At 38.1% G+C, this 15,579-nt stretch overlaps 1 protein-coding gene across 1 annotated transcript; it reads left to right on the top strand.

Moving 5' to 3' along the window:
• The first annotated feature begins 11,150 nt into the window (after window positions 1–11,150).
• On the top strand, window positions 11,151–15,346 carry LOC130458871 (beta-arrestin-1-like). The gene has a single exon (XM_056825870.1). It carries the CDS (start codon window positions 11,151–11,153, stop codon window positions 12,048–12,050), a length of 900 nt encoding a protein of 299 aa, XP_056681848.1. The 3' UTR covers window positions 12,051–15,346.
• Window positions 15,347–15,579: the final 233 nt, after the last annotated feature.

Here is a 15,579-nt window from a genome sequence, read left to right as displayed (position 1 = left end):
TATTGTTTTAACCCACAAAACTTCCTTCTACAACATTTTGCCAGTTGCTTTGCCAGTAGACTTTTACTCTGTAATAATCAAAGTCAAATGAGTCATCTTAAGGAAATATAGGAAAGGAAAACACCAGATATTTTGCTTCTTTTCTTTCCGCAGTATCACTTCTCTTCTTTAAAAAAAATTCAATGAGCACTTATTTTTAAAAAATTTCCAATATCTTCACTCACTCAGATTACTTTCTGTGTGTTTTCTAAATAATGAGTTTTTACATACCTTCTCCCCTTATAGAATGTAAGGTGCTAGAGTTCTTTTTTTCTTTGTATACTTAAACTTTAGCACAGTACCTGGCACATGGTATATAATAAATACTTGCTGAGTGACTGACTAAAAAAATGTCCAGATTATGTCAATTAATTACATCACAATTTTTAATATTCATTTTCTGATATTTTGCAATCCATATTCCCTCTCTCCTTCTTTGCCTTCCCTCATCCCAAAGAAGGCAGGTAAGAAGAGATAGGTTGTACATATATTATCATGTAATACATTTTCCTGTTCATCATACTGTGAAACAAGACACATTACTTACGCTAGAGAAAAATTCATGGAGGAAATAAAGTGAACAATGGTATGTTTCAAATTGCATTGAAATTCCATCTACTATTTCTTTGGTGGTAGACATCTTTTTTTTTTTTTATGATGGATACCTTGGAATTGCCCTGGATTCTTACCTTGCTGATAATAGTTAGGCCATTCACAGTAAATCATCAAAAATTATTGCTATTACTATATACAATGTTCTTCTGGTTCTGATCACTTCACTTTGCATCACTTCATAAAAGTCTTTCAGGGCTTTTTTAATAATCATATTGTTCATAATTTCTCATGGCACAACACTATTCTGTTGCAATCATGCACTACTATTTGTTCAGCCATTCCTCAGTTGATGGATATCCTTTCAGTTTCTAGTTCTTTGCCACCACAAAGACAACTGCTATAAATATTTTAGAACATATAGTTTATTCTCCTTTTTCCTTGATCACCTTAGGAAATAAACTTAATAGTGGTATTTCTGGGTCAAAAGGCATACAAAGTTTTATAATTCCTTGAACATAATTGCAGATTGCTCTCCAAAATGGTTGGATCAGTTCATAGTTACACCAACAATGTATTAGTGTTCCCATTTTCCACATACTCTCCATTATTTGTCATGTTGCTCTTTTATCATTTTAGCCAATCTGATCAATGTGAGATGATATCTCCTCCCTTTTCTTAAAAAACTTATTAATACTCTTTTATTTTAACAGCATTGATGTCTTTTCCTTGATAGATCTATCTTTTGAAAGAAATAGTCTTAAGCAAAACAAATCAACATTTTGACAGTGTTTCAGGTTGTCTATCCCACTCTATACTTCTACTCATCACCTTTCCCATTTCATCATCAGTCTTCTGAAGTTATGATTGGTCACTGAATGAATAGATTTCTGAAGTTTTTCACTGTAATTTTGTTTTATCTTCTTGTAGGCATTGTGGAAGACGTTCTCTTAGATTCTGCTTATATCATTATTCTTCAGTTCACAAAAATCTTTCCAAGATTCTCTGGATTCTTTGAAGTCACAATTTATTATTGCTTAATAATATTCCATTATATCCATATACTATTATTTTTTCAACCAGGCCCCAATCAATGATCATTCATCCTCTTTCCAGTCCTTCATTATTACAAAAAGTGCTTCTAGAAATTTTTTGAACTTAGGTGTTTATACCCAGTTTTTGATCCCTTTGCTGTACAGTCTCAGTAATAGTGTTGTGGAAGACAAAGATATACTTTAATGATGTAACTCTCATATTTTATTTTATTTTTTTAAACCCTTACCTTCAGTCTTGGAATCAATACTGTGTGTTGGTTCCAAGGCAGAAGAGTGGAAAGCACCAGGCAATGGGGTTAAGTGACTTGCCCAGGTTCACACAGCTAGGAAGTGTCTGAGGTCAGAGTTGAACCCAGGATCTCCCATCTCTTGACCTGATTCTCAATCCACTAAGCCACCCAGCTGCCCCCTTAACTCTCATATTTTAATTCATGATAGGGTTATTGCAGTAATATCCTAATTTGTCTCCTAGCCTCTAGCTCCTTCCTTCTCTGGTATACCCTATGTATTTTTCCTTGATTAATCTACTTAAAATATGAATTTAATCAACGTCATTTGCTCAAAACCATAGATACCCATTATCTATAAAATAAAATCTAGATTCCTTAGATTGATATAGGGGTCCTCAGAAATCTGATTTCCAGATTAGTTTTTTAACTTTGTCTCTCCATACTCCCCTATGTGAAGTATCACCAATTGATGTCAAAGATCATACAAAATGAGAAGACTTGGATAAACTGTCATCTGCACCATGTGAAGGAATGCCCACATAGTTGAGATTATAGGCCAATTGCAATATGCAATCCTCTGTTCCTAGCAGAACACAGTGCACAAAGAGTGCTAGCTTTGGAGTCAAGATGATCTAAAGCAAGTCCTACTTCAAACACTTATTAATAATGTGTTCTGAACAAATGACTTAATTTCTTCCAGCCTCAGGTTCCTTCAGTGTAAAATGAGGATAATAATAACACCTACATCACAGAGTCAATGTGAGAATTAATTATGCACTTGTTATTGTTGAGGGCTTTCTTGGCAAGCCTACTGGAGTGGTTTGCCATTTCCTTCTCCAGCTCATTTTACACATGAGGAAACAGAGGCCAAAGGGTTCAGGGACTTGTCCAGGGTCATATAGATAGTGTCTGAGGACCATGTAAACATTAAAAACTGTGTAATTGTTATTGTCATCATTATTATTTCTTTTTAGGGGGAATATGGGTATAGAATATTTCCTCTACTATCAAGTTGTTGATATACTGGTTGATTTTGATTAACTATTTTTATTTTCTTTCTCTTTAAAAACATGTTGGGAGGTGGAGCTATGATGGAGGAGAAGGTACAAGGACCCATTTGATTTCTATCAAATTACTCTCTAAAAAGCATTGATATAATGCCTCAAAAGGAATTCTGGATCAGTATAACACACAAAAAAACAAGGTGTAGTAACTTCTTATTCCAAAACAACTTAGAATGCTGCATGAAGGATCTGGTGCATCAGGGTGGAGGTGGAGTGCAGCATGCCAGTGAAGGTCCCACCAAGGCAACAGAAACAGACAAGGCTTCTGGAACTCTCAACCACAGATGGTAAGTGATATTGGACAATTCCTCAGAGGGAGATTACAGGTTTCTTTTTGCTATCTCTGGGTGAAAGATTTTTGTAACATTGCCCATATGCAGAACCATGTCCTGGGGCACAGTCTATGGGTAAAGAGGAGCACCAGCTCCTCAGCACTTATAGCTACAGGGGAGCAGGGGACCATGGTAACAGTTCCAAGGAAGAAAAAAAGTGTTTGTAATAGTTCTCCCATCACCCAAATTACAGAGCCCAACTTTAACAGTTTTTTAAACTAAAAAAAAAGAAAGAAAGAAAAAGTCAGGAAAATGAACAAATAACAACAACAAAAGGAACTCAACACAGGAAATTATTTTGGTATCAGAATAGACTCACACTCAGAAGATAACAAAGTCAATTCTGTTATATTGAAAGCTTCTCAGAAAAATACTAATTGCTTTCAAGCCCAAAAAGAATTAATGGAGGAGCTTAAAAAGGATTTAAAAAATTTAATAAGAGACCTCTCTTATAGGAAAACTTGGAAAAAAGAAATGAGAGTGATACAGAAAAATCATGGAAAAAAGAATCAATAGTTTGGTAAATGAAGCACAAAAAATTTTGAACAAATTAATACCTTAAAAAATAGATAGACCAATTTGGAGGCAAAAAAAATCTAAAAAAACAGATTTGCCCAAAGGGAAAAAGATATAAATGATGCACTGAAGAGAAAATCTTCTTGAAAGACAGAATTGGTCCTTTGGAAAAAGAGGTACAAAAACTCACTGAGGAAAAGAACTCTTTATAAAGGAGGATTGGCCAAAAGGAAAAGGAAGTACAAAAGATCACTCAAGAAAAACTGTGACTTAAAAATTAGAATTGGACTGTGGAAGTTCCATTAGACACCTAGAAAGAATAAAATAATATCAGAATAATGAAAAAAATTAAAGAAAATGTGAAATATCTCATGGGGAAAACAATTAATCTGGAATGATAGATGATTTAAGGAGAGATAATTTAAGAATTATTAGACTACCTGAAATCTATGATAAAAAAAAAGAGCTTAGACATCATCTTTCAAAAAATCATAGGGGAGTGGAGTCAAGGTGGTGGCTTAGAAGCACCAAAAGTTCAGATCTCTGAAAACCCTTCATTACCGATCACAAACTGAATGCTCCTAGGGGACGGAAAATCAAACCTAACAATAGGACAGAGCCAAGGAACCCTCCTGCTGGACTCAATCCAAAAGGTATCCTCCTTCCCCCCAAAGCTGGCATCCGAGAACACTCAGGTTTAAGGGGAAGGCAGAAGGAAGGTCCCAGGACCCCTCCACCCCTACCTAGAGCGCTAAGCCTCCAACGGCAGCGGGAACCTCTGGGAGGGCAAAGGCGCTGGTCTGGAGGGCACACCTTGTGGGCAGGGCTGTGCCAGGCTCAGAGAATCAAACACAGGCAGCGAGGAAGGAGTTGGAGAGGGAGCGCAGAGCTAGCAGCCTGGACATTGCTGCTGAGACCCTCCATATTGCTCCAGCCTTCCAGGAGGTTTTGGCCTCAGGGCCCATCTAGCCCAACCCAGCTGAACTTAATCCCATAAAAAGTCTTCAGAGGTCAGGGAAGCCCAAACTCCAACACCCCTCCCTCACAGACTGTTGGACTTTAATTTAATCCAATCAAAAGCCTCCAGAGGTCAGGGAAGCTCAAACTACAACACACCTCCCCTATAGACTGCAGGGAGAGACCTTCTGTCAAAGCTCCAAGGGCAGAGACTGACAGATAAACTCAAAACCAAAAAATTAGAGGAGCAAGAACACAGACAAATATGGGAAGCAAAGAAGGGGTAAATATGAGTAAACAACAGAAAAAAAGAAGTTACAATAGACAGCTTCTGTACAGGTAATGAACAAAGAGCAAACGAAACAGAGGGGGAGGAATCAGTAAACGATAAATCAGAAATCCCACCAAATTGGATACAGGCTTTGGAAGAACTCAAAATGCAATTCAAAACACAATTAAGAGAGGCTGAAGACAATTGGGAAAAGAATTTAAAAACTAAGATAAGTCATCTGGAAACAGAAAATAGTGTCTTGAAAGCCAAAATCAACCAGCTTGAAAATGAGGCAAAGGAGATGAAAGATGAGGCAAAGTAGATGAGAAATGAGGCAAAGAGGATGAAAGATGACCTCCAAAGAAAATCAGACCTGAAGGAGAAGGATGACCAAAAATCCAGGGATGAAATTCAGTCTTTAAGAACCAGAATGCAACAACTAGAATTAAGTGACCTCACAAGGCAGCAGGACACTATAAAGCAAAACCAAAAGAATGAAAAAAAATGAGGAAAATATGAAAAGTCTCATTCACAAAACAGAAGATTTAGAAAATGGTTCAAGGAGAGACAATTTAAGAATCATTGGCCTACAAGAAGACCATGACAAAAGAAAAGGGCTGGACATAATACTATAGGAAACTATTCAAGAAAACTGCCCAAATATTCTAGAACAAGAGGGAAAAGTGGAGATTGAAAGAATCCACAGATCACCTCCTGTACTTAATCCCCAACTGACAACACCCAGGAATGTTACAGCCAAATTCCAGAACTATCAGACCAAAGAAAAGATATTACAAGCTGCCAAGAAGAAATCATTTAGATACCATGGAACCACAGTGAGGATAACATAGAATCTGGCTGCATCTACACTGAAGGCATGGAATATGATATTCCAGAAAGGAAGGGAACTAGGTCTACAGCCAAGAATCAACTACCCAGCAAAACTGACTATATTCTTAAAGAGGAAAGTATGGTCATTCAACAAAATAGAAGAATTTTAAGAATTTGTAAAGAAAAGACCAGACCTGAAGAGAAAATTTAATGTCCAAGCATAGAACTCAAGAGAATCATCAAAAGGTAATTTAAAAAAGAGGGAAAAAGAAAAACAAAACAAAACAAAACCAAAAAAATATCTTTTTCTTCAGAGACTCAATAAGTTAAAATGATATGTATCCCTATAAGAAAAGAGGTCATTGGTAACTCTTAATAACTTTTCAAATCACCTGGGCAGCTAGAAGAATTACGCTTAGAGGGAACAGTGACAAACTGTATAGGATGAAATAACAAGACATAAATAGATATAGATATTTGGATGCATAAATATATATACATGTGTGTATATATGTGTATATATATATATATATATATATATAACTAGAGTTTAAAAAGAGGTTAATACTAAAAGAAATGGGAAAAGAAACAAAAGGGAAGAAATTTATATGTCACAAAGCAGTTAATGGCAGGAGGGGGTAGAACATCAATACAGTGGAAGGGTAAAGAGGTTGGAGACAGGAAATACTCAACATTTATGTGCATTGAAATTGACCCAACGAGGGAAGAACAATCCAATCCTTTGGGGCAGAGAATAGATTCATGCACTATAGGGTAGTAGAAGTAGAAATGGACTGGTGGGGAGAGAAGCAGTATAAGGGAGGGAGAGGGTGGCGGGTAGTTTTAAAAAGACTGCAAAGAAAATAAGGGGAGGAAATAAGAAGGGAGGGGGTAGAAAGGGAAGTGAAATAAGGGAGGGAATTATGGGGACTGATTAAAAACAAACATTGATGTAGAAGGAAATAGTGAAAGAAGAAAAGGCAGGACTAGGAGTAGAAATCAAAATGCTGGGAAGTACACAGCTGGTAATCATAACTCTGAATGTGAATGGAATGATTTCACCCATAAAATACAAGTGAATAGCAGAGTGGATTAGAATCCAAAACCTTACCATATGCTATCTACAAGAAACACACATGAGATAGGGAAATACGCATAGGTGGAAAGTAAGAGGATGGAGCCAAATCTACTGGGCATCAACTGATAAAAAGAAGGCAGGAGTCACAATCATGATATCCAACAAAGCCAAAATAAAAATAAATCTAGTTAAAAGGATTAGGGAAGGTAATTACATCCTGATAAAAGGCAGTATAGACAATGAGTAAATATCAGTACTCAACATGTATGCACCAAATGGCATAGCATCCAAATTTCTAAAAGAGAAACTAGTGGAGCTCAAGGATGAAATCAATAGAAAAACTATACTAGTGGGAGACCTGAACCTTCCTCTATCCAAACTAGATAAATGAAACCCAAAAATAAATAAGAAAGGGGTAAGAGAAGTGAATGAAATCTTAGAAAAATTAGAATTAGTAGATATATGGAGAAAAATAAATAGGGGCAAAAAGGAATACACCTTATTTTCAGCAGCACATGGTACATTCACAAAGATTGATCATGTATTAAGGCATAAAAATATTGCAAACAAGTGCAAAAGAGCAGAAATAATAAATGCAACCTTCTCTGATCACAATGCAATGAAAATAATAATTAGAAAGGGTACATGGAGAGGTAAATCAAAAATTAATTGGAAATTAAATACAATTTTCCAAAACCTGTTAGTCAAAGAACAAGTCATAGAAACAATTAATAATTTCATTGAAGAAAATGACAATGATGAGACATCCTTTCAAAACCTATGGGATGCAGCCAAAGCAGTACTCAGGGGGAAATTTATATCCTTGAGTTCATATATTAACAAATTAGGGAGAGCAGAGATCAATGAATTGGGCATGCAAATTAAAAAACAAGAAAGTGAACAAATTAAAAATCCTCAGATGAAGACTAAATTAGAGATCCTAAAAATCAAAGGAGATAATAACATTGAAAGTCAAAGAACTATTGATTTAATAAATAAGACTAGAAGCTGGTACTTTGAAAAAACAAATAAAATAAACAAAGTACTAGTCAATCTAATTAAAAAGAGGAAGAAAGGAAGAAAAACAAATTGCTAGTATCCAAGATGAAAAGGGAGACCTCACCTCTAATGAAGAGGAAATTAAGGCAATCATTAAAAACTATTATGCCAAATTATATTGCAACAAATATTGCAACCTAGGTGATATGGATGATTACTTACAAAAATATAAATTGCCTAGACTAACAGAGGAAGAAATAGATTACCTAAACAATCCTATATCAGAAAAAGAAATTGAACAAGCCATCAAAGAACTCCCTAAGAAAAAATCCCCATGTCCAGATGGATTCACAAATAAATTCTATCAAACATTCACAGAACAACTAATATCAATATTATACAAAGTATTTGACAGAATAAGCAAAGAGGGAGTTCTATTGAATTCCTTTAGGACCCAAATATGGTAATGATCCCAAAACCAGGCAGGTCAAAAACAGAGAAAGAAAACTATAGACCAATCTCCCTAATGAATATAAATGCAAAAATCTTAAATAGGATACTAGCAAAAAAGACTCCAGCAAGTCATCAAAAGGGTTATTCACTATGACCAGGTAGGATTCATACCAGGAATGCAAGGATGGTTCAATATTAGGCAAACCATCCACATAATTGACCATATTAACAAGCAAACTAACAAAAATCACATGATTATCTCAATAGATGCAGAAAAAGCCTTTGATAAAATACAACACCCATTCCAAATGAAAACACTAGAAAGTATAGGAATAGAAGGGCCTTTCTCAAAAATAATAAACAGTATATATCTGAAACCATCAGCAAACATCATCTGCAATAGGGATAAACTAGAAGCCTTCCCAATAATATCAGGAATGAAACAAGGATGTCCATTATCATCTCTATTTTTTAAAATTGTACTAGAAACACTAGCAGTAGCAATTAGAGAAGAAAAAGAAATTGAGAGTAGAAGATAACTTACATTAAAAATCACCCTAGGCAATATAAAATACTTAGGAATCTATTTGCTGAGAGAAACACAGGAATTATATGAACACAACTACAAAACACTCTCCACACAATTAAAACTAGATCTAAACAATTGGCAAAACATTGATTGCTCATGGGTAGGATGAGCTAACATAAAAAAAAATGACTATCCTGTCCAAATTAATTTACTTATTTAGTACCATACCCATTGAACTACCAAAAAACTTTTTTACCGAATTAAAAAAAAATAACAAAGTTCATTTGGAATAACAAAAGATCAAGGATATCTAGGGAAATCATGAAAAAAAAAATGCAAAGGAAGGAGGCCTTGCTGTCACAGATCTCAAACTATTCTATGAAGCAGTGGTCATCAAAACAATTTGGTACTGGCTAAGAGACAGAAAGGAGGATCAGTGGAATAGACTAGGGGAAAATGATCTTAGCAAGACAGTGTATGATAAGCCCAAAGATCCCAGTTTTTGGTACCAAAACCCACTATTTGATAAAACCTGTTGGGAAGATTGTAAGATAATATGGGAGAGATTAGATTTGGATCAACATCTCACACCCTACACCAAGATAAACTCAGAATGGGTGAATGACTTGAACATAAAGAAGGAAACTATAAGCAAATTAGGTGAACACAGAATAGTATACTTGTCAGATCTTTGGGAATGGAAAGACTCTTAAAACCAAGCAAGAACTAGAAAAAAACCACAAAATGTAAAAGCAATAATTTTGATTATATCAAATTAAAAAGTTTTTGTACAAACAAAACAAATGCATCCAAAATTAGAAGGGAAACAACAAATTAGGAAACAATCTTCATTACAAAAACATCTAACAAAGTTCTAATTACTCAAGTTTATAAAGAACTAAACCCATTGTACAAAAAATCAAGCCATTCTCCAAATGATAAATGGGCAAGGGACATGAATAGGCAATTTTCAGTTAAAGAAATCAAAACTATTAATAAGCACAGGAGAAAGTGCCCTAAATCTCTAATAATCAGAGAAATGCAAATCAAAACAACTCTGCGGTATTACCTGACACCTATCAGATTGGCTAACATGACCGCAAAGGGAAGTAATGAATGTTGGAGGGGATGTGGCAAAGTCTGGACATTAATGCATTGCTGGTGGAGTTGTGAATTGATCCAACCATTCTGGAAGGCAATTTGGAACTATGCCCAAAGGGCACTAAAAGACTGTCTGGACTATCTGCCCTTTGATCCAGCCATAGCACTGCTGGGTTTGTACCCCAAAGAGATAATAAGTAAAAAGACATGTACAAAAATATTCATAGCTGTGCTCTTTGTGGTGGCCAAAAATTGGAAAATGAGGGGATGCCCTTCAATTGGGGAATGGCTGAACAAATTGTGGTATATGTTGGTGATGGAATACTATTGTGCTCAAAGGAATACTAAACTGGAGGAATTCCATGGGAACTGGAATGACCTCCAGGAAGTGATGCAGAATGAGAGGAACAGAACCAGGAGAACATTGTACACAGAGATGGATACACTGTGGTACAATCGAATGTAATGGATTTCTCCATTAGTGGCAATGCAGTGATCCTGAACAACTTGGAGGAATCTACAAGAAAAACCACTATCCACATCCAGAGGAAACACTGGGAGTAGAAACACCGAAGAAAAACAACTGCTTGATTACATGGGTCAGAGGAATATGGTTGGGGATGTAGACTCTAAATGAACATCCTAGTGCAAACAACAACAGGGTTCTGATCAAGGACAACAAGTAATACCCAATGAAATTGCACGTTGGCTGTGGGAAGGGTGGGAGGAGGGGAGGGAGGGAAATAAAGTAAGTATTGTAACCAAAAAAAAATTATAAAAAAGAAATAAAAATAAAAAGGTATCACCAGGACACACTCGCCCAGCCAGGCATGCATGCTCCCTGCCTGGGACCCGAGGGACGCGAGTGTTCAAGAAGGAAAGTCCAAATGGAAAGCTCACAGTCTACCTGGGAAAGAGAAACTTTGTGGACCACATCAACATCGTTGATCCCGTCGATGGTGTGGTTCTGGTGGATCCTGAGTACCTCAAAGAGAGGAGAGTGTATATTGACCTGGGCCTTTAGCTATGGCTGGGAGGACCTCAACGTGTTGGGCCTGACCTTCCGTTTGTGGCCAACATCCAGTCCTTCCCACCTGCCCTTGAAGACACTCCAAGAGCGCCTTACCAGGAAATTGAGAGAGCATGCCTACACCTTTACCTTTGAGATCCCTCCAAACTTTCCCTGCTCCATCACACTTCAACCAGGGCCGGAGGACACAGGGAAGGCCTGTGGTGTGGACTATGAAGTCAAAACCTTCTGTGCCGAAAATCTGGAAGAGAAGACTCACAAACGGAATTCTGTGCGCCTGGTTATCCGCAAGGTCCAGTATGCCCGGGGAGCCGCCCATGGCCGAGACCACTTGTCAGTCTCCGATGTCTGACAAGCCCTTACACTTGGAAACCTCTCTGGACAAGGAGATCGACTACCTCGGGGAACCGATCAGTGTCAATGTCCATGTCACCAGCAACAACACCAAAACAGTGAAGAAGATAAAAATTCCAGTCCGTCAGTCTGCAGACATCTGCCTGTTCAACATGGCACATTACAAATGCCCCGTGGGTGTGGAGGAGGCTGATGACATGGTGGCCCCAAGTTCAACATGCTGCAAAGTCTACACCCTCATCCCATTCTTGGCCAACAACTGTGAGAAGCTAGACCTGGCCCTGGATGGCAAGCTGAAGCATGAAGACACCAACTTGGCTTCCAGTACCCTGTTGAGGGATGGCACAAATAAGGAGATCTTAGGAATCATCCTGTCCTACCAAGTCAAAGTGAAGCTGTTTGTTTCCCAAGGAGGCCTGTTGGGAGATCTCACATCCAATGATGTGAGGAGGGCTGTTGAACTTCCCTTCACCTTAATGCACCCGAAGCCCAGGGAAGAGCCTTTGTATGGAGAAGTTCCAGAGAGTGAAGCGCCCATAGATACCAATCTCATAGAGCTCGATACAAACGATGACGACATTGTCTTTGAGGACATAGCTCGACAGAGACTGAAACGTTTGCCCTCCAGACTTCAGCAGAAGGAGTGTATTTTATTATGATAGCCCTTCAGATAACTGAGTGAAGAAAACTTTCATTCTCCTTCTGAAATATTTTCATCCAGGTTAAAATAGTTCCCAGAATTCTTATCGAGTATTCGTGTGGCATCCTCTCCACTCCCTTTGCCCTCCTTGACACCTGTGAGGACAAGTTAAGTTAGAAGGTGGGACTGAGCAGGGCTTTGTAGATTGATGCCCCTCACTCTTGAAGCGAGAGTGAGGAATGAAGACCCTCCCAGGCTGGCCAGGGATTCCACTGTGTCTCCTTAATTTTCAGTCCCAGAGAATGCAGAATAAACATACCAGAAGGTAAAACTTTTGCTTTAGGTGACTGAAGAGACTATCACACAGAAGGAAATGTTTGCCTTGAAGCCCTCCCTTTGCAGAAGATTCAGTGAATTGATTCTTCCTTTGATTCATTTCTAAAGTCTGCGATGTTCCAAACATGATGTTTCTCCACGAAAACATGGTCCTGATCCCCAGATGTATTTGGTCAACTCTTTCACTTTCCTGTCCACTTGTTCACTGTTTCCTATAAGGACCCCACACCACATTGCCAGGGGCACTGCAGCTCTTGGATTAGTTGGTGCTGCTTGCACTGTATGCAGAGGGAAACTGGGGAGGCTGAATTGGATCATTGAACTCCACCCAGTGTTGAGTACCTGTTTTACTGCAACAATCTGAGCCAGGTTGTAGATGTGCAAAAAAAAAAAAAAGTGAAAAAGTCCCTGCCATCAAGAAGCTTAGGTTCTACTGAGAGAATACAGTGGATAAGTGAAAGGTCATTTGAGATCCCTGAACTTTGAAGGAAACTATAAATATTCTACAAGAGGTAGAGTGCATTCTAGGCATGTGGGGAACAACCAGTGCTAACGTCTGGAGATGAGAGATACCATATACAAGAAACTACTAGTTTAGTTGGAACATAAAGTGTGGGAAGGAGAGTGACATGAAATCAATCTAGAAAGGTAGGTTGGAGCAAGAGTGTGAAGGGATTTCAATGCCTAAATGTATTTGCATTGTTATCTAGAAACAATAGGGGGGCACTAAAGATTTTTGAAATCTTAATTTTGGAAATTTTGGAGCATGGATTGAAAAGAGAGGGTGGTGGTGGAGATTGGAAGCAGGGAGGCCAATTGGGAAGCTGTTCCAGTGGTGTAAATCAAGAGAACTACTGCTGAGAGTGGGGGATTTGGAGGCAGAGGACTCTAAAATAAGGAGATTGACCTCAAAGGTCTCTAAAAATTCATTCCACCACAAGCCTATGAATGTAGAAGGAATATGATCGCCATATCTCATTGTTCTAATTTGGCATGTGCTTCTCTCCGGCAGTTCTATTTTATCTGCTGATGACCTCAAGGAGGGAGGTGTGGGGTTTTGCCAAACTGATTTAGAAGGGGAATTCTGGGTCTGCCTGCATCACAGAATAAGTCAAAGAAGAAGTGACACTAGAGTTACATTATATTGACCCAACATTCTTTCCTTTGGACCCTGCCACCCATCTCTCTGGGTCAGATTCATCAAGGAATCAAATAAAATGAGCACAACTTGATTTATTCTCATAGAAGAAAAATAATGGGCCAAGAAAGAGTCCATTTAGTGCATCTCTGTATATAGTCACTAACTTGGAATTGGAAGGGATCTGAAGAGCCATCTGATCCAATTCCTACCAAGATCATGAATCTCCATCAACAATATTCTTGACAAATGTTCATCATTTTGAAGACTACAAGTGATGAGGAACTCATTAATAACAGTAGTCAATATTTACATAATGCTTGCAAAGAACTTTACCTGTAGTGTCTTGGCTGATCCTCACAATAATTCTATGAGGCAGGTGCTATTATTATCCCCATTTTACAGCTGAGGAAATTGATGGTGAGAGAGTGACTTGCCTAGGGTCACACAGCTAGTAAACATTTAAGGCAGGATTCAAACTAAACTTTCTGATGCCAGGTCCAGAGCTGCTTGCACTAGTCCACCTTGCTGGCCATTAACCTTTTAAAGCAACCCATTCCATTTTTGGACAGTTCTAATTGTTAGGTGCTTTTCTCTTGGGGAAAAAAAAAGTCTTGCCTCCCTCTAGTTTCTCTCATTGCTCCTAGTTTTACCTTCTGGGGCAAATTAGAACAAGTAAGTCCTCTATAATAGCCCTTCAAATACTTGAAGACCACCACTATATGCTCCTTCAGTCTTCTGACTAAACGTTCCCATTTTTTCCTACTGTTTTTTTTTCTTCTTTCTTGGTATGGCATGATACTGTTCACTCCATTCTGAAAAAGCCTCTGTTGTTGTCTGCTAAAATGTATCCTCAGAAGTTGACCCAATGCTCTAAAAGTCATGTGGGAAGTGAACTGGAAGGTAGGAGAGGGAAATGATAGGATGGAATACCATGGCCATTCAGGGTTCTTTTGGGGGTATCTGTCTCTGCTACCATCTAGATAATAAGAAATGGATCCTGTTAAATTTTTATTAGCTCTGACACCCTGCTGACCATATCCCTACTGAGCACACTATAAATTCATTAGAAAGACAATACAGCTTTTTGAAGTTTCAGCCCTTGCCATGATTGGAAACAGCTGAGAAAGGAATATTTCGCGGAAAGCCCAGTTTCGTTGTACTGACTTCCAATCTACTTTGAGCATGAGCCACCTCTTCATTCTCTGAGCCAGAAAGGCCTCTTGGACCCCCTTTCTTTCATCAATTGCAGCACCAACAGACCTCCCAGTCATTCAGCCAAACAGTCATTATGTGCTTTCTATGTGCCAGGCACTGCTGAGTGATGAGTATACAAAAGAGAGAGACAGACAAAAGGCAGATGAGTATACCTATAAGCTTCTATATATACACATATAAGGTAAATGAATGAAGTGTAATCTCACAGAAAAGATACTAGGGGGTGAAGTGGAGCAAAAGACCTGCAGAAGGTAGGACTTGAGCTCAATCTTGATATGCTTTGCTTCCTGCACTCACATCTTGGCCCCTATCCTAGAATAGAGTTGGGAATCTCAAGGAAAGATGCTATTAGAAGGTGGGATAGTAGGGGCATATACTAGCAAGGCTGAGGTCTCATGTTCTTGAGTGAAAGGATGCCTACCTATTTCCCTAGAGGGAAGCTGTGCCGGTGTTCCTAGTTTGTTCCCACCAGGGACTTGGGTACTGAAAATTCCCAAAACATCTGAAAGGAAGAGATTTGGATCGGACTCTTGAAATGTGTTGTGAATCCTGTATATGTCCAAAATCATTTTGCTTTGATATATACATATTTTAAAGTTTTACTCTGCTGGATAAACATCAACTGCCTATTGAGTCAAAAAAAAAAAAGAAAAGAAAAGAAAAAGAAAAGAAATTATCCAGTAAAACTGCCCTGATATTCTAGAACCAGAGGACAAAACAGAAATGGAAAGTATCCACTGATCACCTCCTAAAGGAGATTCCAGAAGTATAACTCCCAGGAATATTAAAGCCACATTCCAAAACTCCCAGGTCAAGGAGAAAATATTGCAAGCAGTCAAAAAGAAAATTCAAATAT

Source organism: Monodelphis domestica, chromosome 4, assembly GCF_027887165.1.
Source record: "Monodelphis domestica isolate mMonDom1 chromosome 4, mMonDom1.pri, whole genome shotgun sequence".
Classification (NCBI taxonomy): domain Eukaryota; kingdom Metazoa; phylum Chordata; class Mammalia; order Didelphimorphia; family Didelphidae; genus Monodelphis; species Monodelphis domestica.
This window is presented reverse-complemented; position numbering and strand designations above follow the sequence as displayed.

Bases quoted from the DNA above. Each gene is read 5' to 3' on its own strand.
- LOC130458871 (XM_056825870.1), top strand. From the start codon at position 11,151: ATGCCTACACCTTTACCTTTGAGATCCCTCCAAACTTTCCCTGCTCCA.